This window comes from Propithecus coquereli, unplaced genomic scaffold (assembly GCF_000956105.1).
Source record: "Propithecus coquereli isolate 6110/MARCELLA unplaced genomic scaffold, Pcoq_1.0 Scaffold78, whole genome shotgun sequence".
Taxonomy (NCBI): domain Eukaryota; kingdom Metazoa; phylum Chordata; class Mammalia; order Primates; family Indriidae; genus Propithecus; species Propithecus coquereli.
Genome location: NW_012153951.1, coordinates 4,299,671 through 4,325,252, shown reverse-complemented (window position 1 = coordinate 4,325,252; position 25,582 = coordinate 4,299,671). Strand labels below are relative to the sequence as shown.

The window sequence follows — 25,582 nt, the reverse complement described above, 5'->3', positions numbered from 1 at the left end:
TATTTTACTTGCACAATTTTCTAAAGCAGAATCACGTACATGGTGGCTGGATATTTTTTATTTATTGAATGTTCTCAGCATTTCTCATTGGTGTCTCTAAGCAGCAGAACTAAGATCAATAGGAAGGCATAAAGTTGCAAGATAGGAATGAAAAATGAGATTAAGAGTAATGCTTGTAAAAATGCAAAGATACCTGCTTGAGAGACAGTGGGGGCTGCGTGACCCAGGCTCTCTTAAGCTCTCCTCTCTTCCTGCATGACAGTACCAATGCTGTAGCCCCTTGGAAAAGGTTCTCTTCAAAGTGAGGAGAAATTGAAGGCATAGTGGAGATAGAGACAGTGACAGAGAGCGTGGCACTTCAAGGGAGGTGACTGTTCAGAGATGAGATATTTGCCACTGCCTGTTACATACACACAACTGTAAAGTCACCTGGCTGTTTTTGAGTTGTTTCTTATTTCCCCATAAATATACTATTACATCCAAATGAATGTTTTCATTCAAAATGGTTACCATGACAATGCATGTATTGCAACACACTAGCCATTGCTTAAAACATCTTTGGGATTGCCTTTATTCTTTTAATATATTTAGAGCTAATAAACATTTGTCCGTTGAGTTTTGGAAACTACCAGAAGCCTGCAAGTGCCAAGTTGAGTGGATGAAGCCATGATTTAAGTGGGATCCTTCCTTGCTCCCTCCCTCCTTCCTTCTTTCCTTCATACCTTTCATAATTGGTAATCAAAAATGGGGACTCAATATAAACTAATGGAATTGATTTCCTCGTATGGTTTATAAAATGATGCTGAAGGCTTAAGAAAGAATTTGAACAATGACAGCGTCATAAATAGAGCCTCCCAATGTGACTATTCTGAAGGCTCCGATATTCAAGGACATTTGGTTATGTCTGTAAAACACACACACAGAGCTTGTGTACATGTTGCAGTATTTTCAAATATCTTTGTTGTGTAAAAAATGTAACCTTATTTTATATAATTCAACTAAATGTACATTCAGAGCACTGTTACTCTGTGGTCATAGACAACATAAGCCAAGTCAATTCTGAGTTTTCTCTATTTCTGATCTAAACCCCAACAAGTCATAATTTCTCCTTTTTCCTGGGGCTAATCTGAGCTGTGAGGTTTGTGCAGTCTCGCGGCAACAGTGAAGAGAAGCGATGGTATCTAGTCCTGCCCTGTGCTCTCCTGAGACACACAATTCTCCCATTTGGTCCCCTGTGCCGCTTCCTGTTGTGGGCCCTGCATCAGGACTGCACGTCCGTTTGAGGGCATTTCTTCTCTCTCTCTCATGCTGTCGCTCTTACTCCTACTCTTCTTTCTTTTAAAAGAGCTTATTTCTGTGTCATGTAAATGTGGGGAAAAGGGAAGGGTCAGTGTGTCCCTCACGCCTGTTAGAGCTGCTGGAGAATTGGGAACATCTTGGACCCTTCGCCCCAGACATCTCACGAAGCCATTTGGCTCCATTGCTGCTTTGCTGTAGGAAAAAACCCAACAACAGCCCTATAAAGGTGTGCCTGGCACAGAAGAGAATCTCTAAGAACATTTGCTGATTGGCTGACTGAATGAATGCAGATACTGTTTCCCAGTGTTCCAGAAGAGAAGTAGGCTGTGTGTTTTCTCTTCTTTTGGATTCCCCACATTATGCAAGGATTGTATTCTCATCTCCACTTTCTTTGAAACTAATCCTGGATGGGAGTGGAGAGAAGAGGGTAAGTCCCCTTCTAAGAGACACTGCAAGAATAATTCTAGATCTCTGAGTCACTTTCAATAGTTATTCAAGGAGGCTGACACATACCCCACTTTGGTTAAATTATACTCTTTTAGGTGTCAGATGAGACCTACTCTTTTATTCCTCTTTAGACTATGTGCTCCATGAGGAGTCTTTTCTGTCCACATCACCTTTGTATTACTAGATATTATATTTGGCATATCAGGTAGTCAATACTTATCCTTGATATACTTAATGTGAATATTAATAATTGAATTATTTTAGCCAGACTATTTTGACATTTGTGAATGTTACTGGCGTTTTCTAGATTCTGCTAGTTTAGTCTTCTCAGAAGACTGGAAATATTGTTTTAGTACAGGCTGCATCTTTGCAAACCCGGAAACAGTATTTCAAGAGGGGAAGGTTATAATCCTAAATAAAAATCCCTTATACAGTCCAAAACTTAAGGGTATGATCTGGTTTTAAGATGTCATTTATCTAACTTTTCAGATAGGTGCTTAAATTTTTTTTTTTTCATGTATTTTAGGTCCTATGAGGGTGCTTTGGGACAACTTTAGATCTTAAAAAGTCAGCGATCATAATGTAAATTTTCGGTTGTATAACCAACAATCCATTTCTTATAGTTCAGATTCCGCAGTGACCATAAATGACTTTGAAAGGAAGAGTACTCCTCACCAACTAGTACAGAGAAATCTCTAATGGACACTTTGCACAGTGAAGATTAGGAATGGCTGGTAAATCTTTAATGGACAATTGGCTCCATTCTTCATGGGTTTATGAGAACAGCTGCACAAAACTTACTAAATTGAAATGTTCTGCATTCTGCTGGGAAGGGTGGGCTTTTCTTTTCCCTCCCTCCCTTCGTCCCCGCTTCCTTCCCCCTTGCCTTCCTTGCCTTTCCTTCTTTCTTTTTATTTTCCCGATTATATTTCTAGCCACCACGTCTTTAACCTAGTTAACTAGATTTGCACAGAAGTAATTGTACTTTGGATTGACACGTGGGGGTGAGAAGGGTGCCTATTTCCAGCTGTTTATAACTTCTCCATATACAATTCAGCAATACATAGGAGCTAAATATTTTAGGGAAAAAGAATAAAAACCAAGGAAGATATTAATAGTCTGGGACTTCCTCTGGGTACATGTCTTCTTTTCATCTGATACCAGAGTTATCTGGGCTCATCACAGCATGGTAGCACAGTCAATAGGAAGTATGGGAGTCAGGAGATATTGGTTCTTTATCTTAGATTTGGGGCACATTATTTAACTATAGTTTTGAAATAAGGGGCAAACATACATTAAATTTGTTTTTATTTCTTCTTCCCTTTCCCATAATTTTGAAAGTGGCTCTTACAAATATTAGATGAGACAATTGAATTATCAAGAAAGAGGAATCCATTAAGCAACTAATTGCATATATCATTAACATAATGATATATATAGCATTTATAGCATGTTAAAAAAGTTTTTATCATAGAATATTAAAACATGCACAAAAGTAGTGAGAATGGCATAAGGAACTTCTATGTGCCCAAATCATAACTTCAATATTTATTAAGTTCTAGCCAATTTTGATTTATCTAAACTTTCACCCACTTCCCTTTATTCTAAATTATTCTGAGGCAAATTCTAGATATCATAGCATTTCATCCATCAGTGTTTCCATGCAGACAGCTAAAAGATAAGGATTCTTTAAACAAACACACAAAATTACCATCATGTCATTATTATACCTAATAATTAGCAAAAATTCTTTAGTCTTATCAAATATGTTATTAATGTTCAAATTTACCTTGTTTTTAAACATTTATTATTATTTTCTCTTTTTTTATTTATTATTATTTTTTAAAATTGTATTTCAGAGTATTATGGGGGAACATTTGTTTATTGAATGAAGATCTAAATAAGTCTAAGTATTGTAATTGATTGACATGATTTTAACTTTCTTTTACTCTAAAAAGGACCTCTCTTTTTTCTTTCAATATATTTGTGACAGAGATTGAGTTTTTCATCCTGTGAGTCTCCCTTAGTCTTGATTTTGCTGACTGCATCCCTGTGGTGTTATTTAACATGTTCCCACGTCCCCTGTGCTTCCTGTAAATTGATAGATCTGGAGGCTTAATCTACTTCAGAGAGAGTGATGTGTGCTTCTATTAGGTGACACCTAATGTCTAGTTCTCTTTCTTTTTAGATAGCATACATTTTAACACTTGATTATGCATCTTATTTTTTATTTATTTTATTAGCGAATATCCTATCTGCCAAAAGAGATTTTAAGTGCCTTTAGAGTGAGGTTGGCTTCTGGTATATCCTGTTCTAGTGCTTTTCCGAGGCTATACTCACAGCATGTGGCCTAGACACTTTATTGACTTGCTCCCTGCCTTCCAAACAAGAATGTAGGGCATGACCATTGGCAAACATGGCAGATAAGTGGACCTGATTTCACTTGTTATTAAGAGGCTTAGGCAGGAGGACAGATGAGGACAAAACAACTGCTGATCATGAAAGAGGAAAATAAGTGAACTCTACTAAGGTTTGCATTCTTTTAAAGAACAACTCTTATCCAAACACTTAATGTGCAATTGAGACCTTATTTATTTCTTTGCATCTTATATGATGATTATCAGTATGATGCTGTAACTCCATTTTTAATTCAATTATGAGTACCAAGGAAGAAGATATCTGTTAATTGTATATCTGGAGAATTTCCAAATTTCATGGAATGAACACTTGTTATGATGAATTGATAGAGACTTTTTGTTCTGATAAATGAGATTTCTACTTTATTTCTTCTAGTCCAAAAATCAGATGCATTTAGGATCTGGTATCAAGGTGGTTGGTATTAATGGATAAAAATTTTGTTTGGAGTAAAATAAATAGGAAAGATGGATGCTTTTAAATAATGGTGAGGAATGTGATATTAATTAATATATATTCATGAATGGGGTTGGGAGCATAGAAGATATCCAATGATTATTTGCTGATTGAGGAGGAGAAAAAATAGTAACTAATTTGTATTGACCATCTCCATGTCTGAGGTGCCACGTGTGTTATGTATGTTAATGTACAGAGTGCTGTGATGAATATATTCTTACAGCATATATATTTAGATATATTTTGCAGATGTGGAAACTTAGACTTAGAGAGGTTAAATAACATGCCAAAGGCCTCCCAGGTACTACCTGGTGGAAATTTTAGTTCAAGTCCAGTCCTGTCTGATTCCCAAGCCTATGCACTTTCCACCTACCGGCTTTTCTAGTGAAGACAATTGCTGGAAAGTGCTCCCCGAATAGAGGATTATGCATGGCCCTAAGAATTTAGAAGACCCTGAATACCAAATCCTATATTTCTGGACCTATATTTCCTAATTTACAAAATCAAAATGTGGCTATTTGTTTCTTAAGGTCTTTTTTAAGTATAAGTGCTTGATGACTCCAATCCATTTCTCTATGAACCCATTATGCCTCGTTTAGATCACCAACAGGGTATAAGGGGCCCCCACTCAATTTCCTACAGACACCTCAAATTCACTATGTACCAACATGTTCTTTTTGTTTCCACATCCTCATTCTCCTGTATTTCTTTATCTCTAATGCATTAACAGCCACTTAGTTGTTCAGTCCAGAAACCTGGTAACGACCTGGATGTCTTTTCGTTTGTCTGCACCACATGCAATCAGTATAACTTAGTAATTAAATGTGTGGGCGTTGGTGTTGGACTCCATGAATCCTGGTTCTACTTGTGGGAAAGTGGGCAAGTAGCTTGACTTTTCAGTGTCTCAGTTTCCTTATATATAAAACTGGGACAATAATAATTGCAAGATATAGATTTACTGTGAAAATTCCATGAGATAATTAAATGCAATGTGGGTATTCAGTTAATGCTTTCTTCCTATTATTCTACTTTTGAGTCTCTCATGCTCTTACCCCTTCTTCATGCTGAGAGCCACCACCCTAACCTAGGCCTTATTATCTCCCACTGACGTTGCAATGGCCACCTAACTGGGCTTCCTTACACAGTTTAGTCCAGCCACTTTACATTTCTGATTGAGTGACCTTTCTGAAACGAAATCTGTCATTTTACCCTGCCATATTTGGGTCCATTCACACCAGATGACTTGAGTTCCCAGAAGAAGCTGTGCTGTTTCACACTTTGGTATTTTGCTTAGGCTACTTCCTAAGTTTCCCTGAGATGCTCCTGCCACTGCCTTGCATTTGTCTTGCTGATATTTATTTGTCTTTCAATTTAAGATTTCCATAGCACCATTTCTGGTCCTGAATAAACTTCTAGAATCTTGCTGATTCTCTGAAGAGATGGAGCTTATTCTCCCCCACCACCCACACCACTCCCTCCCCGCCATCCCTTTAAATCTAGACAGAGCTTTCTGATCGTCTCAACAAATAGAATGTGGTGGTAGTGATACTGCATGGTCCCTGAGGCTAAGACATAAAAGGCAATGGAGTTGCTGCCTGCTTGCTTTCTTTTTGGGGATGCTTGCCCTTGGATAGCAGCCACCAAGCTCTGAAGAAGCTTAAAGTAGCCCATGTAGGGAGACAACATGAAGAGTCCCAGGTGGAGAGTCTCCTAGCTGATAGCTGGCATCAACTGCTGGCTGGGACTCCATATGTGTGTGTGTGTGTGTGTGTGTGTGTGTGTGTGTGTGTGTGTGTATGTATATGAATATATGTATGTGTGTATGTATATGAATATATAGATATATGTATATGTGTGTATGTGTACATATATGAATATGTATATAAATATGTGTTTGTGTGTGTGTGTGTATCGTCACAAAAGTCTCTGCTTTCGTGTACCCCATATTTGCTGTAAACTTGTGGCCAAGTGTAGGAAATGGGGATACTATAATGAAAAAGACGTTTGTCATGAGGCAAGAAGAGCCATCTCAGGAAAGTATCCTGTTAGACTTACTAATGTGAAAATCCTTTTACCATTTTAGCATGAATTAGAAGAGAAAGCTTGAAAGAGAGAATCCCTTTGAATTTCTCCACCTGACCATCGAGCCAGTGAACTTCACGGTCAATTCCACATTCAAGCCTGTCTGCAGTTTAAACCTTCTCTGGCGCGTTGCATGTGGCAATCTGGGCTGGCCGGCTGGGACGCGACTCCTGCTTCAAGAGTAATGATAAAGTTTCTAGCACTCGCTGTCGTTGTGGGAAGCAGACTGCTGTCGAAGTGTTGTTATTAATGAGAATTACTGCTGGACAGCTTGAACTAGAGGATAATTTATTCTCCGTGAACTTCTAATTGCAGTAAAACGGTTCATTCACTGCCACGCTTGTCCATCTTGTTTGTTCCTGTCTTTCAGGCACGGTTGGCTGCAAGGAAATAAAGCAGAACTGCACAAGCCGCGCTAGAAACAAAAGTCCGCATTTCTGGAGACACCTTGGAAACTGGTCAGACAGGTTTACCTTGTGTAAGAGAGGCTTGGGAAAAAGCAGTCTGGCGTACTCAGGGGGGCCATAATCAACTCATACGAATTAAGGCGCCTACTATGCGCTAGGCATGATGCCAAAATGGGAGATCAGCGTTTCCAGATGGCCACGCGCTGCTCTCACTTTTGCAGTTCACACTTCCCCTCCGGCATTTCTGATAGAGAGCTTTGCCCCTTGTTTTAAAATTCAGCATGTCCTCCCCATTCTCCTTCTCGTTTTGCTTTAATTGATAGTTCTGGGAAAATGAAAACCATCCGTGGTGATGATGTGCATGTCTCCTTGCGAATATCTTTGATGTTTTGGTGTCTACCCCTGATTTTTGCTAAATCTTCGCCTCCCCTTGATGCTGTTCTTCTCCATCTTTTTATGCCTGGTAGAGCCACTGCCTTGCTGTCTGCATAAATGTCATGAAATGTGCTCCTGATTTGCTGCTGCCATGGAATAGACACTTGTCATAGGCTATTGACTCATTACTGTATTTATATGAGATTTTGTCACTTGTGGTTTGGGACACTTAGGAAACAAACTGATTCCCAGCAGGAAATGGATTCAAACTTGTCTGTGATGGATGATAGATTAGGGTTTGGGTGCTATTATTATTTAATAGTTAGTGAAGTCTCTGTGTGGTCTAGTGACAGTGCGTCATCAGGGGAAATGATCCCGGCACTCAAATAGATCCATTCTACCATCAATGGCCTTAGTTGGACACACAGCAAGAAAGAGAGAGACGGGGGGAGACAGAGAGGAAGAGACAGTCTGGTCACCACTATCTCTTTGATTATCTTTGACAATGTTACACTCACTGGAGAACAGGGCTGGAGGAATCCCAGGAAATGTCCAGAATATCTATGTAGATGTTAAGGAAGCAGAGAGCCTAGCTGCCCTATGGTTCCCATCTTGATCTAACTGTGACTGCTTTATATGAGAAACAGATGGCTTACATCGTATTTGAGAAACACTGGAAAAGTACCCCTACGACAATTTTTAAATAGATGTGACCACTCACCGCCACAGAGCCTGAAATCTTGCCCTGAGAGCCATATCTTCGGGTCCCTCCCCTCGCTCCTTCACTGTTCACACCATTAACAAACTCTTTTCCTTGCCTTATCGTAATGATTGTGCCTCAAATCGCCCAACCACCTGTTTTCTCTGATCTTCCTAGGTGTTGCTGGTACAATATTTATTCTTTTCATAATATCTGTCTACTTTCACACGTAAGCAGGTTATAGTAATTGTTCACAAAAGGAGAGTGAGGACACAATGTAGAGATGTTGAGAATCAATGTTGTTTCAGTCCAGTAATTACTGATGGAAGGAGTTGTGTTCTTGTGTGTCGAGACAGAAAAAGACTGCAGTCTATCGGGCTAAGGCGTTGTCTTCCTTGGAATTCCCCTGGGAACAAAGAACAACCTGCTGTAGGTAACAGCTGCATGGAGAAGTAGTTATACAGAGAGGGCTGCACCCAGACTGTGCAGCCAGACTCCCTGGGTCCAAATCTTGACTCTGCCCATGCTGCTGTGTAACTTTTGGAAAGTTATTAACTCCTCTATCCTTCACGTTTCTTCTCTGTAAAATGGAGTTAACCATTGTACTTAACTTACAGGGTTATTGTGATGATTAAATGAGATAATATACCAGGAAAAAAAAAATCAAAAAACTTAGAACAATGCCTTGCACTTAGCAAGTACTACAGGAGTCTTCACAATTATTAGTAATATTTTTTTGAGTAAATTTGTTTTTCTCAAATAGCTTTTTTCTAAGGCAGTTTGAAATTGATTGTAGCACATCCAGGTCATTTTGATGAAAGGAGAAAGAAATGATGGGTTTGAGATTGAGACCCCCTCCCCTGCCAAGGTGTTCAGTCTGCGTAGGTGCTTCTGACTGCTGATGTCCATGTGAGGACAGTGCATGGTCCCACAAGGACAGCTGAGCGAGGGGGAAGAGGTGTTAGAAAGGTGCTTGGTTCTGTTAACCATTTTGTCAGAGTTTCTAACCCTGACATAATCTTCACTCTCATCCTTGCTCCCTTTTGGATGATGTAGAGATGGTTTGCCTAAGTGGTTGGGGATGATCCAGTCTTGGTGACATTATGAGTGCTGTTTGTAGAAGGAGCTGGTACTTTAGTGACAGGCAGACCAAGGTTCAAATCTTGTCTGTGCCACCTACTATCTCTGTGACTCTTGAGATAAATCATTTAATGTCTCTAAAGAGTTGCAATTCCAGGTCGGGCATGGTGGCTCATGCCTATAGTCCCAGTTACTTGGGAGGCTGAGACAGGAGGATTGCTTGAGCCCAGGAGTTTGAGGTTGCTGTGAGCTAGGCTGATGCCATGGCACTCTAGCCCGGGCAGTAGAGCCTGACTCTGTCTCCTCAAAAAAAAAAAAAAAAAAAAAAAGTTGCAATTCCTCATTTACAAAATGGGCGTGCTAAAGTGTGCCTACCTCCCAGCATGGTAGTGCTAATCAAATGTGATGATATGTGTGACAACAACTTGTAAACTTGTAAAAAGTGACATAGATGTGAGTTGTTACTATCAATTGTTTCTTTAACTTCCTTGCTCTCTACCAGCAGACCTGAATTTTAGCAGCACCTATGTGCTGTCGTCGCTTGGCTGCTGATTTTATTCGAGGGCTTTCCTCAGGAACTCGTGACTGGTAACTGTACGCTGGCTTCCCTTGCAGTGGAGAGGGGAGATGCCCAATTGCCAGACTGGTTCATGCCACCAATGCAGAAGTTCTGTTTTCATAGAAGAAGAGATCCTGACAGTTTTCAAAAGTGATTATTCTTTCTCTTTCAATTTTGTAAATCACACAATTTTAATAGGAAACTTTCCGGAATCACAAACTGTTATTTGGTGATGCTGTTACTCTGATAGTTGATAAAGACACTTTCAGAAACCACGAGAATTAGAGGCTGGCCGGGGTGGAGTGAATGCTATAAATCAAGGTTACCTGAAGGGGATATGAGAGATAAAGGATTAAGCCAAGTAAAGAGAAAACAAGGAGAAAATCTAAGGAGCTTGGAAAAATGTACCCACTTCCAGGAGCAGATCTCTGAATGTTATTGTGTGCTATTACAAAAGAAGTCACTCCGATGAAAATATTTTCATTTGTAAATTCGTGTAATAAAAATATGGTTTTCTAAATTTTGTGTACAGTCTCAATGTAGTGACTGTTGGCTGCACTGGATTGAAGTGTTACAAGAAAAAAAGGAAGAGAAAAGAGATGTTGCTGTCAGTTGTAGACAGATTCAGATGGGGTCAGACCTGTGTTCTCTGGGTCACAGAAAACGTTTTCAAATACCTTGCCTTTCAGGCCTTGATCATGGACAGAAACAGAACACAGAAGGTGCTTCTCAGGGAAGACTTCACTTTTCCAACCTTTCACCACCAGTGAAAAATGGAGCAAATGAGTGGCTGGGTATAGACCCTTGGCACCAAGTGGCTGGAGTAAATGGAACACCGCAGGGACCCAGAACTTTGCCTGCCACTGAGCAGCGTATTACCAGAGAAATACAGTACGGAAGCCAGCAGGCTTCTGCAAACAACGCATCCCTTTAAGTTAATTGGTGTTATATAGAAGCTGAAATGCTCCGCTTATTTACAAAGCTACAGATTTATGTAAAGCAAAACCAATTACACTTAATGCCTAAACTATTCCAGGTGCTCAATGATAATGTTGCTAGGCACTAGAGAAGAAACTGCTGTGAGAATGCCTCCTGTTCGGAATGGAAACCTATGTAGTTACTGCAATTTAGCTAATCACGAGTGTCAACAGCAATGTGAGAATTCTAAGCTTCTTTGGTGTTTGCTTTGGGTCAACTTTATAATTCTGTAGATCTTTCTTCTCTAAGGACAAGTGAAAGCATAATGAGCACCTTTTCCTATTATGATGTAGAAATTAGGCAGATGAAGGCAAATCGGGGGTGGAGGAGAAGGCAATGAAACAGACCCTGTTTCTAACAGGGAGACAGACTGTTTCCCACTTGGTCTGAGGTGAGGTGTTTAAAGTTTTCTTGATCTTTTGGGTGTTATTAAACCCAAATTGCAAACTTGGCATTTGACCTTTGCATCGAGGAAGGCTTCTCATGCATCAGGGGTCTGCTTCGCTGTTTTGCCTGGGAACAAATGCTAAACAAAGGCGGATTTGAAAAAGCTGTAGGCGAAGAATTTATGCTGGTAAGAGCTAGTCTTTTCATTTGTCCTTAAACAAAAAATAGTTTGAGTAAGAGAAACACCTGGTGCTTTACAGCTGCTCTTTTGCAATTAAAAATGCATATCGTACCTAATCAAGTTGAATAAATCTTTTATTCTACAGATCTAAAATATTTTATGTATACACAAGGGAGGTGCTTAATTACAGAATCATTTGCAGTCAGCTGATAAACCCACCTATGCTATCCAGCATGATTTATCCTAGAAAGCAGTGGCTCTCAAACTTTAGGGAACATAAGAATGATTTGGGTGTGCTTGTTAAAACCACCAATTCCTGGGCCCCAATCTGGAAAATGATTTGGATTAGGCAGTCTATGTAGGGGCCGGAAAGATTCACCTGAGGCAGGTGGTCCTGAACCAAATTTTGACAAATGCTGCTACAAAAGTACAGGCACTAATTTTACTTGATTTTTTTAAAAACTTAAATTTCCATATTTCTTTGTTTATAAAAGAAGAAACTCTTTCAGAAGATGATTTTTTCAGTGCGTCCGAATTGGTGGTAGAGACCAAAAGATGTCATTTGCATAATCCCTTTAAACATCTCTATTTGGTTTGGTCACTTACCTTCCTCTCAGCACTCAGTTTATCTGCCTTAATTTTATTCTTTCCTTTAATCCCAACAATTCCATCATTTACATTTACTTTTCACGTTTTTCAGTATGTGGATATGCTCTCTGTTAAGGACATCTGTCTTAGTAACATTACTTCTTAAATCAGAGAAAATTTCCTTAATTAAGTCATATCTTGATGGTGTAATGTCAAGATTAAATATAACAAAATCATATATATGTTTATTATTTACTCAGATGTGTACAGTATATGGTCACGATGTCCAGCATGTAATGAGGGCTCAGAAAGTGTATAGAAAGAAAGAATATTAACATATTTTTATTTTGCTTCGAATGACTCATAAAACTCTGAAAAAAATCATATATGTTGTTTTTAATGTATGAACCATTGTAAAAGTTTTAAAATACCATTGGTGTATAGAAAATCATCATTTTTCTTGTCATAATCACCTAGACTTTGAAATTGCTTTATTAATTCTAATGCTTAAGGTGTTAATGCAAAAACATAACAGAATACTAGAAAGGTCATCATTAGTCTTTGTAAATAAAGTACACAGATAATATTCATAAAGTCATGTCCATATACATTGGCTCTTACACTAAAACACAGAGAGTGTCCAACCGAAGAAGAAAATGAAGAATACTGTGCTCAAAAGACAGGTAGACTCAAATACGGTTTCATAGGGCTGTCTCCCAAAGATCAATACTTGAAAAAAATTCCTGTATACTGCCATAAAATTTCAGAGACTTTTCGTGGAGGAGAAGTGTTTCTTCAAGATTACTTCCACTGATGTTCTGGGCATTAAAATGATTTAGATTACAATATCTAAAAAAGAGAGAAAGAAAGCTTTTCTTAGGACCAGATGCAGATGACTTGATAAATCATTTGGTTTCCCCTGGGCTTGTCTACCTTTTATGATGGGCTCATAGATACTGGCGCAACATTGATGATTATTTAAGAGCGCTGCTCACTGGAACAGTCTTTATAACAGGACAAAGGAGTGTTCCTTTTATAGAGTATATAGCAAGGTGTCTCACCACAACCTTTAGGTGGCGCTCTTTTACAAGCTGAATGGAGACTGCGTCACAGATTTCATGGCAGCCAGGACTCATGAAAGGTTTATCAGATACACTGGGGATTTGTAAATTCAATGCTGAGACAGTGTGTAAAACACCACTGTTGAAGAATGAATCCAAGAATATATTTCTAGAATGTGCATTCTCTTCCCTCAACCCTCAGAAAAGCCTACTTTTCTGTCTTCTAAGTACCAGGCACCATGCTAGGGTGGGATGGAATCATCCCATTTCACGGATTGGGAAACTGAAGTTTCCAAGAGGTTAAATAACGTGCTTACGGTTCATGAAAACAGTGGTTGGCAGAGCCTGGATTTGGAACCGGTACTCAATTATTCTGAATCTCGGCCTTTTTCATCTATGGCACACTGACTCGAAAGACACTGATTTTCTTGAACACTTTGTAGTAAGCTCCAGGAGGATAACATTTCAGACTGCTTTATTCACTGCTCTATTTGCAGTGCCTAGACCAGTGCCTGATACATAGAAGATGTTCAATAAATATTTTTTTGAATGAGCAAATGAATATGGGCTATACATTCAATTTTCTCATATACACATAAGTCTCTGGGGCCAGCCATCTATTTTTGATTTGTGAAGGTTTCAAAAGCTAATTTTACCTTCTTTTCCTTCTCAATATATTGCTAAAAATAACTGCTGGTAAGAGAATGAATACTACCTGAATAACTCCGGTCATTTTTCTCTGATTTATGTCACTTTCAATAATTATTACAGCTTATGCACGAAAGATTACTAGTATCTTTGACAAAATACGTGCAATGTTATCAACTTTCTAAGATATGTTTTATAACATGGGAGGGACAATAGTGCTAAGTTATAAAAACAAACATTCTCCTGCCCTCTCCCTCCTGCAACACCTATAACTACTTTTTATTTTAGCATCCAGTGTGGAATACATATTTATATTAAGCACTGTAGACATATTTGCCTAATCCTTTTCAGCAAAGAAAAGACATTTCATCTGTCTACGTCCTTCACCCCTAAACTGAACAGCCTCGGGTATGACACGTCACCATTGCGCTATTTCAGATGTGATTGTGGAGGCTCCAATACAGACGGTGGCAGGGCTGGGGTTTTTTGTTTGTTGTTTTTGTTTTTTGGTACATGTGAGAAGTAAATCTGGTTTGACGTTTATGGATAAATTCCTAACTGTACTCAGCTGGGGATGTGAGGTGATGTGTTACAGTGACCCTGACAAAGTTAGTTTGGTTCTAGAACTTACGCTGGGATTGTATTATCACCCTAATATAAGGTTGGTGGGGGGAGGGACGCCTTGGGTGTTAACACAGACCTAAGACTATCTGTATATTGATGAAAATGTTGTTTCACAATGAATCCACTGTCCTTGGAGACAAGAATATGTTGGGACTCCCCTGTTCTTGATAGATTTGCCACCATTACCTGGCTCTGAACAGATAAAACTTTGAGTTTGATGAAGATTGGATTGTGATTGGATATGTACTGAGATTAAATACTATTTGACTTCTAAATAGTATGTTTCAATAATTTGTCCTGGGGACACTGTTGCTTTCTCCTATTTCTTTGCATGCTTACTGTTCATTATTGCTTGGCAATAACAGTCAATATATTATAGAAATAAATTGGAATCACGCACTCCTCACTACAGATGCAGATCTTTCTCCCCCAGGTTCCATATTGTTTCTTCCTGAACTCTTCTGACTTGGCCTGTCCAGTCCCAGTGGCCAATAGGCCCCCAAGGCAACATGTGCCTTTGCACTGATGTCACTGGTGCTACTCAATCTCTGGAGGCAAATTTTCCAGACTCTCCTTTCTTCTGACATGTGACGCCCATTCTTTTCCTGCGGGGCTCCTGATCAACAGGTGGTAGTGGGTGTAGTTACTTTAACTGAAGGGACTGGTTGTCTCCCAACCCACCAAAGTTAGGGATTGTCAGAGAGCAAGAAATGGGCTCTTCTCGGGCATTTAGAAGCAGCACAGTATAGACATGTGGGAGCATGGGCTTCGGAGATAAACAAATCTGGGTTTGAATCCTAGTCGTGTGAACTTGGTTAATTTACTTAACTAGCTTTGCATTTTAGTTCTCTTATTTACAAAGTAGAGTGACAAGACCTGTGTAACAGGGAGGTGGTGGAGATGAAATGTGGTTATTTGTGTGTGCAGAGGATGCTGCCCAAGGCAGAGAGGGTGCTCAACACAGGGAAAATTAATTTCTTTCCTTCCTGCTTTGGTTCTTCCTCTCTTCTTTCCTTCCCTAAAGAAATTATGTAGGAGAAAAGAAAGTAGACAGGAGATGGAGAAGATGTGGTAAGAATTATATTTACTTCTGAATAAGCCCTATATTTTCACTTCGTCCCTTCTCATCTGTGGTTCCTCCAATCTCCAGTGCCTTGTATATTTTTATTCTTACCTCCTTCTCTGTATCCCACACCACGTCTTTCACTTCTTTACAGGAGTACTTGTTCTTTAAGTGAGTACTTGTTCCACTATCACAGAGAAAGAAACACACTGGAATATTTTAATTTGGGCTCTAGATGTTAACTCCATGTAGACTGATACTTTGCTTGGTCCAACTCTATTTCTGTATATCCTGGAACAATGCTTAGCAGGTTGGTCCAATGAGCAAATAAATGAATGAATGAATCAATCCTGAGCTAATAGATTCTTGTTCCAGTCTAGTTCTACCTGAGCTCTGTCCATGGTCATGGTCATCTTGGTCACACCTCAGCATAAGTCTAGGAGGAGAAGGGAGCATAAGGCTAACTATGAGACCATTATTATTATTATTGCTAACGTTTTGGAGCAATTATTCATCCTCACAACAACCTTATGACGCAGTTACTATTCTTACTGCTTCCATTTTACAAATGAAGAATTAGACTTAGCAAGGTTAAACAGCGAGCTGAAGTTTGCACAGCTAGTAAATTGTGGAACTGGATTCAGCTGGGCTGACTCTAAAGACTGCCTTTTAAACAACTTCGTGAAAGACAAGGGTCAAACCTTACAGGAGGATACAAAGTAAAAACTGAGAGACAGTACAGGTCTGTGAGAATTGGCAGGTGGGCCCCACTTATGTGTCTGGAGGCAATGGATGGAGTGGGGAGAGGCCTTGCCTTCAGCATCAGTTTTCATTGCCAAATCCATTTTCCTGCAAATCTGAGGAAATTCCTGTTGGATCTTTCTGCAAGACTCTCTGATCCTCTAATTTGATTTTCAATCTAAGAATGAGACTGGCATTTAGGAAAATTATACATTGTGGAGGATCAATTCGATAGTTTGGAGGATAGGAAATGTAAAAATTCAGGGAGCCATTAAGGCTTTTCATATTGCCATCGATTCTGCCTGGCATGGGGTTTAATCCTCCCTCCTCTGCTGGACCATAAGCCCCATGAGAGCAGGAGCATTCGTGGCACTAAACATTTACTGAATTAATGACTGTGCATCCTTCTAGCTTACGCTACTACCTAGTACATGGGTGATGTTCAAAAAGACATTTGTTAGATGAACAAAATAAATAGTGATTAGGCAAGGGAGAAGTGACAATATATGACTAAATGACTAAAGATATAAATGGATGCAAGGAAGTGAGGAAAATGAAAATCTGTTTAGTTCCTGCTACGTGACAGACATTGTGCTTAGCGCTTTATCAACGTTCATCCCGTACGAGGTTGGTATTACTGTCTTTATTTTACATGTGTAAAAACAGAGGCCCAGAAAGGCTAGACAATTTGCTCAAAAGTACACAGCCCACCAAGAATATGTCAAGGTGGAAGAGGGAGAGAAAGAGAGAGAGAGAGAGAGACAGAGACAGAGACAGAGACAGAAACAGAGGCTGGCAATGGATGGATGGTGGATGATACATATTAAGCCACTTATGGTCTCAGGTGACAAGCTAAGGGATTTTGCACAGTTTGTTATTGACCTTGAAGTGGTCACTGCTGATTTAAAAGACCTGAATGGGATTCGAATATCAAGCGTCATTACATTCCTAGCAATTTGTTTAATGATATTTGTTTTTAATGGTAATGACTCATTCATTCTTATTATTAATATGGTTATTTCTAACTCTAAAGTGGTATTATATGGTGGAGAAAAAAATCCTGTTTTAGAACATGTTTTAGAATTTAGTAAAGTACTATTTTATTATGAGGATCAATGGGAAATGTGAAGTCTAAATTGAAATTTCTTGCTCTGAATAATCTGTTAAATTTCTGTAATATGCTAATTTGTCCAGTCATGGCATTGGAATTCCCAGTGGCTCAGTGATGGTTCCCAGACCAATATTTCAGGGACTCAGAAATTGTTCATCTTACCATACACTTACCTTTGTGAAACACTCCAGAATCCCAAGATGTTCAACAATGTTAATGATGCCAGGAAGAAGAAGAAGCTTTCTAAATTGCCTTTGTTTAATGTGTTTGGAAACCAATTGCCTGTTTGGAACAAATGTAATTGTTATTCAACTGCAGAGTTGTAAGTTTCTGTGAATATTTTATCATTCCACAATTCACAGAGCTTTATTTGCTTCAATAATATCTACAAAGCGAAAAAGCTCATCTGAAACCTCATTGTCAAATCATTTAATTCTGTGAAAAGTAAAATGATAAGCAAAGCACCCCAAATATGTTCAAGGTCAACAAAACTCCCTTAATTTGCATCATGCAATATAGGTGGTGTCAGAAGAACTGGGTTGCAATCATGATTATGCTAGTAATTGCAGCAACCACATCTGTCTTATTTATCATTATACTTCTAGTATCTAGAACAGTGCCTGGAACACAGGGATTATTTGGCAAATATATATTGAATGAATGAGAAGATTTTTCATGACCAGATAGTCTGTTGCATGTGCTAATTGTAAGGCTAGTGAGATAATATATGGAGGTAACAGATATTACATTATTTTGACAACTGTGATAAATCCAGGGTTATCTTATGATAATATCACAGACTCTATTGGTCAAATTAATTGCAAATGTTGACATCAGATTTTCTTTTGACCTGACAAATAATTCCTTCATTTTAATACCACCAAATTAAGTATCCCCACTTCCTTATGATGTCATGCTGAGTATACATGAAACTATTCAGCATTCAAGGTAATTGCTTTAATTTGCTCCTAAATTTTGACTTTGCTTTGAATCTTTTCTATAATTTCCTTTCTCTTGTCTCTCTCTCCCCTTTCTCTCTTTCCATATCTACTCCCCTTTCTCTCTTTCCATATCTACTCCCCTTTCTCTCTTTCCATATCTACACCTATACATATCTACACAAACACTCAATTTTTCTTCAGTGGGTTTTGAGGTACTATTTAATATATTATATAAAATATAATGAATTATATTATATATTTATATATGCAACACTTATTTTTAGGCAATATTTTAAAAACAGCAATGAGATCTACTATTGCCAAAATATATTACAGATATCTAATATCACAGAATGTTTAAAAGGGAAAATCTATCTTTACAGAGAGAGCTCTGAATGGGTAGAATATTTTTTAAAAACATTATGCATTATGAGAAGAGGAACTGATCATCTTTGAACATTCAAATGCCAAGGTTTTGGCATTTCCTTGCCTTTTGGTAGGAACAACCCCTCCAGTGGGTGGTGAAGAGGGCTGGGGGAACCACAGCAGTCAGTCGATATGCCAATAGAGTTGATCTTCAGTGCCATCTTTGGCACACGGGTTGTGGGTTGCTTCCTAAACTACAAAGTGGTTCTTGGCCTCTCCCTTGACAGTGCACACTTTTGAATGGGATTTGAATTAAACGCTCTGTTCAAGGTTGATAGCAAGCACATACTATGACAGTTGTGATTAATTGTGTCATTTGCATTTAAAGCTGTTTCTCTTCTGTCATTTAACTTCCCAATGACCATTATTACAGATCAGCTATGAAAATTGTCTATGTCCATTATAGTCTTAGACCCATACTTGGAAGTTAGTACCGAGTTTACAGCTATTTTGTAAGTTTCATTTCCACATTATATTTATATTCCACTCTAATGGAAATTTATAGTTTTATTGCTATATTGACATGATGCCTTCATCTGGTGTTTAGATGAGTAGATGATATTCACTGAATGTTTCTCTATATGTCTGTCTGTTGGATATTTTGTAGCTCTCTTAGTGTGCGTGTGTGTGTGTGTGTGTGTGTTTGAACTACACATTTGATTGTACTTGAATGGGGGGAGTTGAGGTAGAATCCAAGATAAAGTGAGATAACATCCCACTTACTTTCAGAAAGAACAAAACCATCCTGCTAAGCCCATTCAAACGGTCCTATTTCCTATTTCCTTTTTCTCTTGAATTAGTATCCCAATCGTATTTTTGTCCTTTTCATTTCACATCAGCACTTTGCATGTCATGCGACTATACCATTTTATCATCGTGTTTCTCTGGCTAGAGGAAGAAGAGTTTGCAAGAGTATGTGGAGCCTCAGAATTAACATGATGTTAATAATTCTTGGAGCATGAATTTTGGTCCATAATAAGTAATTGAGAAGACAATCTTTATATTATAACAGAGTCAGATGAGGGATAAGAATATAAATTTTGTAAGATCTTTAAAGGTAAAACATAACATTTCTAAAAAATTGTGCCATTATAGCAAATGCCAGCATTTTGGGAGACGGCACCAGCTCCCCCTGGGTACGGCCAGCAAACTTGCGTTTGTCATTGGGGATACCATGATGGGCACCAATGAGAAGCCCTGTGACTCGTCAGGGGATGTGGGGTGACAGGACAGGGGATGTTGTAGTAGAAAAGTTAGAGAAAGGTAGTGGAAATTTGCTGGTATACAAAAAACATTTTGTGAGTGGGATTATTTAAAAAACAAAACTAAAGATTGTCATGTCACCTATTTAAACTCTTCATAATGCTCCCGTAATCCTTCTTTTTTAGATACTATATTTAGTGTTTGGTTTTATTTCTAATGCTGATCTTCATTCCAGTATCATATTTTTGCCTTATTTAGATATAATTTAACATCCTCTGCATAGCTAATTTACATGGTGAACTCTATGGTAAAGAGAACCATCACCTGTGTTGGTAGCACGAAACAAACACGAGCATCAAGTCGGACAGAAAGATTCTTCTTAAAACCTAAAATTGCTTTATTTATATAGAGATTATCTATGCAAAGAGATAGCATTTGATATAAAAAGATACAGAAAAAGCATGGGCTTTGGAATCAGATAGACTTTTGAAGCCAAATCTTGTCTCTTACTTAAGAGTTTTGTTTATGGGCAGATAACTGGGCCATGTGAGCCTCAGTTTCTCCTCTCTGAAATGATGACAACAGTACTTCCCTCCCCCACTGAGTTGTTATGAGATGTGAAGGCAATAACAGCTGTCACGGGTTGGACACAGAGGAGGAACTCCACAAACCTTAGATTCTCACCTCCTCCTGCTCCCTATAGAGACAGCTCACACAAAATCATGTACCCTGAGCTTGATCATGTGCTTGTTTCCTGTCAGATATTTCTTCATGTTCCATGTACCATTTTTTTTTTATCATTATCCCAGGACTGGTTGTAAAATGTTCCATTTAACATTGTCAGTTGACTCAGCTCTTAGGTACTATAACTTTATTTTAGTAGCTTATAAACTTTTATTGTCATAATTCACATTTGTGCCATTTTTCACCTGACATTTCTAGTAGCTGATTGAAGTCAGGGGCATCCTTGCAAAAGGAGACAAAGTGAAGACTTCAGGTCTAGAATGGGACTAACTAAACTTCTCCAGATCTCTGCTTAGGTGAATAGGAACATGAGAAAAAACATGCCACCTAACAAGTCTAGTGGATCATTCATGATGTGCCTTTCGTTAATGCCCACAGTGATCCTTAGTTATGTACTTTACTAGTGTAACCAGCTAGTTAGTAATAGTGCTAGACTGTTGAAATAATAGAGCACTTGTAAAATATTTGGTGTTTTTCAGAATTCCCCCATGTATCTCTTGCTCAGCTAGATATATTTGTTCATTTGAAAATCATTCTTTAGAAATTTTCATGTACCAGAAAATGAGCATTCCAGGTCATTTAAGGAAAAGAGTTCATAGATTAGTAGGGGACATGTAATTTCATAGTAATTACTCTGGAGTATTAGACCTTATAGATACTAAATAAAATATTTCTATTTATCTTAAATTATCACAGTCATTTTAGAGACAAAAGGACTATAGAATCATCTAGATTATTTTTTTATTTTATAGATTAGAGATTGAAGGCACAGAGTGGTAAAGTGACCTATTACTCAGTAGAACCCTCACCCTCCTGCTCTTACAACAAATCCACTGTTGGTGTTAATGAAACTACCACTTTTGTGACTTTCCTTAACATCTTCACAACAGTTTAAAAACACCTAGTTGGCAGTCTTTAAAAGAGCTTATCCCAATTTTTTTTCTAAAATACCTAAGATAACATTTCTACCCAAATCCTGGGACTGACATTCAACCTAGTATGGGATTCTTAGAGTAATTTACACTAAATTTAAGACTTTTGAAACTGGATTGAGAAACATATATGGTGACCCACACATGCTATAATAGCACAAATTTGCTAATAGAAAAGAGAAATATACAAGGTTTTATTTCTCTCTGATCTAAAGCCTGTATTGTAAGGCTCAACATTTCATTTGCCCCCCTGCTGTCTTTGAGCCTCACAGAGCTCCAAAGTCCTAAGCGTATTATGTTTCCCTGCTCTTATTAGATATACTCCCCACCCAGAGGAAAGGGTTAACTGCCTGGCCAGTTCCCCTACTAGCCAGACCAGCTGCACTCTACCCAGGCCTCAACCTAGCAGGTTTCACTTCCCTGCCAGCCCTCAATATTATTCAAACAAACCAATCACGTCCTCCTATGAGGACAGGGTGTCACCTCAACCCTTTGTTACAACAAAGCCTGTCCTCCACAGACCCTGCTTGTTCATTCAGTCTGTTCTCAAGTGGAACCCTAAATGACATGCTGTATCCTTCTCTCCCAGGCTGTGTGTTGGGGGGACTGATAAACTGCTGTCAGTCTCATCTGTCCAGGGGCACGTGCATGTTTTCTACAGTCTCTTACTATGTAGGGTAAGGAGTCCCTCCCTTACTAATGTGGTGAACAGAAGATGACCAGAGCATGCCCTCACCACAGAGATCAAAGTCAGCTCTAGACAGAATATTAGTAGTTGCTTCTCTAATGCATAATCACTGTTTATTTGGAGGTGGAGGGAACCCTCCCATATACCCTCTAGACCACTACCGAGAATCAAGTACCTTTGCTACTAAACTACATCAGGGAGTGAAACCCCTAAGAAATCATAGGACAAGAAATAATGGGAACAGATATTTAAGGTGATGGATATCTCAATTACCCTGATTTGATTATATGAATGTATCAGATTATCACATGTACCCCCAAAATATGTATACCTAATATGTCTCAGTTAAAAAAAACTGAAAAAAAAGAAGTAATGGAACAGGACACAGGCAGGTTACACTGCATCCAGGAAGTGTTGTCACCAGAAGTAAAACATTATAGGTGAGTATGTGTTCTGAGGAGTACCACATATACAAGTATGTTTGAGACTATAGTCTATAGTCCTTCCATCTGATCAGAGTGTTAGAAAACTTAGAGATGGTGTAATGTTCTCATTTCACCCCAACAGTATTCTTGTTGCAGTAACTTGGGTTTAATGGGGCACTTTAACTGTAGACTTTAGCAAAAATATCTACACACACTCAGTTGGTAAACATTGCCTCTCAGGAAATCTGCTCTTTTGAGAATGAGTAAATAGAAAGAGGCCAATGGGGGAAGGAAAAGTGACTATAGTATTATAACTATTGCTTATAGTAAACACTCTTAATCCAGAATGACAAAACTTAATGTCGTAATAATAATAATAGTGATAATAAAGAGTGAGGAACTCATAAGACAAAGACAAAAATAAAATAGTGGAAAATACTAATGTCAAGCCAAGTTGAATTCAAGAGAAAAACCATTCAAAGGGACAATGATTTTTTTTTATATTGATAAACACACAATCCAAATCAAAGATATGCCAATGGGCATCCCTTAATTAATAAAAACATAACAGAATCTGTTAGAAATAGAGGTAGATAAGTAATTCTTGTGAATGATTATATCACACTTTGGTCAGTTTTTGATAAAATAGGCAAAAAAGAAAATGATGTGGAAAATTGAAAAATGTGATTGGTAAGGGGTAATAAAGATTGCAACATTATTTAGTACAAAGAATGAATCTCCCCTCTTATGGAAATTTAAATAACATCAATAACAAATCAAACCTCCTAGAACTGGAAGATACTGCTCCTAAACAACTAACTGATCAAGAGGAAATGAAATCCACAGTCACAGAGTATTTAGAAAATGAAGAAAATGAGAAAATTGCATTTATACATTTAGGGATACAGAAAAAATCTCTAGCCTGAGGCACATTTAAAGGCACACATGTTTTCATTTTTAAAGTAGGATTAAAATAAATGAACTAAACATTCAATACAAAAAATTTAAGAAATGAACAAAACAAATCTAAGGTAAGCAGGAGTAAGAAAATAACACAGATGAGAACATGAAATCAATATATTAAAGTATATTAAATTTAATAGTTTTAAGAGCTGAGTCACTGGAGAAAAATATAACAAAATAAATAAAAGTAGTAAATCCAATCAGAATACATAACAAAAATACAGAGAAGATAACAATATTCAGTTATGAGTATGCTATTTTAGTGTCAAAAACCATATGGAAATGAGATGATTACTTAGGTAAACATTAATTGTCAAAATTGAACCAAGAATAAATGAAACTATTTAATGGCCAATAATAGTGGGTAAAAGTTACAAAGAATGATCTTCAAAAGAGAAATTATAATCCATATAAAAATTCCAATGACATTTTCACAGACATAGAAAAAAAAAATCCTAAAATTCATATGGAATCACAAAACACCCCAAACAGCCAAAGCAATCTTGAGCAAAAAAACAAAGATGGAGGCACCACACTACTTGACTTCAAAGTATACTACAACGCTATAGTAATCAAAATAGCATGACATAAAAACAGACACACAGACCAATGGAACAGAATAGAAAGCACCGTAAATAAATCTATGCATTTACAGACAACTGATTTTTGACAAAGGTGCCAAGAACACAAACTGGGGAGAAGATAGTCTCTTCAATAAATGGTGCTGGGAAAACTGGATATCCACATTTCATGAAATTGAATCCGTATCTCACACCATATACAAAAAATCAGCTCAATATAGAACTATATAATTACTAGAAGAAAACACAGGGAAAAAACTCCATGACATTGGTTTGGGTAATGATTTCTTGAATCTGACTACAAAAGCAAAAATAGACAAATGGGATTGCATCACATTAAAATGCTCCTGCACAGCAAAGGAAACAACAGAGTGGAGAGACAGCCCACAGATTGGGAGAAAATATTTGCAAATCATTTATCGGGTTAAGGGACTAATATCCAAAAAATATAAGGAATTCAAACTACTCATTAATAAGAAAACAAATAACCTGATTAAATAATGGACAAAGGACCTGAATGAACATTTCTTAAAAGAAGACACACACATGGCCAATAGATACATGAAAAAATGCTCAACATCACTAATTTTCAGTGAAATGCACATTAAAACCGCAATGAGATATCACCTCATACCTGTTAGCATGGCTATTATCAAAAAGATGAAAGATAAGTGTTGGTGAGGATATGGAGAAAAGGAAATTCTAGTATAATATTGGTGCAAATGTAAATTATTACAGCTATTATGGAAAACAGCATGGAGGTGCCTCAAAAACTAAAAATAGCATTACCATATGATTCAGCAATGCCACTACTGGGTCTAGATCCAAAGGAATTAAAATCAGTATATTGATCAAAGAAATGTCTGCACTCCAATGTTCATTGCAGTATTATTCACAACAGCCAACATATGGAAACAACTGATGTGCCCATTAATGGATGAATACATAAAAAAATGTGGTGTATATACACAATGGAATACTATTTAGCCTTAAAAAAGAAAGAATTTCTTTCATTTGTACAATATGGATGAATCTAGAGGACATTTTGCTAAGTGAAATAAGGCAAGCGCAGAAAGACAAAAACCATATCATCTCATTTATATGTGGAGTCTAAAAAAGTTAAACTTATAGAAGCAGAGAGTAGTATGGTGGTTACCAAAAGCTGAGGCGAGGTGGGGTGGATGGGGAAAGGGGAGATGTTGGCCAAAGAGTACAAATATTTATTAGATAGGAGGAATTAGTTCTGGTGATATATTGCACAGCACGGTGACTATAGTTAATAATAACGTATTGTATATTTCAAAGTTGGAAGATTGGATTTTAAATGTTCTCACCGTTAAGAAATGATAAGTATGTAAGGTGACAGATATGTTAATTAGACTGATTTGACCATTCCGCAACATGTACATGTGTTGAAACATGACATTATAGCCATAGACATATCCAATTGTTATTTGTCAATTAAAAATAAAATGAA

The 25,582-nt window shown here is 37.8% G+C and overlaps 1 protein-coding gene across 1 annotated transcript in view; it reads right to left on the bottom strand.

Moving 5' to 3' along the window:
* Window positions 1-12,655: 12,655 nt before the first annotated feature.
* SLC15A5 (solute carrier family 15, member 5) overlaps window positions 12,656-25,582 on the bottom strand; it is a 100,088-nt gene continuing 87,161 nt past the window's right edge. Inside the window, exons 7-8 of the mRNA XM_012662775.1 lie at window positions 17,376-17,484; window positions 12,656-12,803 (exon numbers count right to left, since the gene is read on the bottom strand). Of these exons, the coding sequence (XP_012518229.1) occupies window positions 12,656-12,803; window positions 17,376-17,484 (257 nt within the window). The remainder of the gene's footprint in view (window positions 12,804-17,375; window positions 17,485-25,582) is intronic.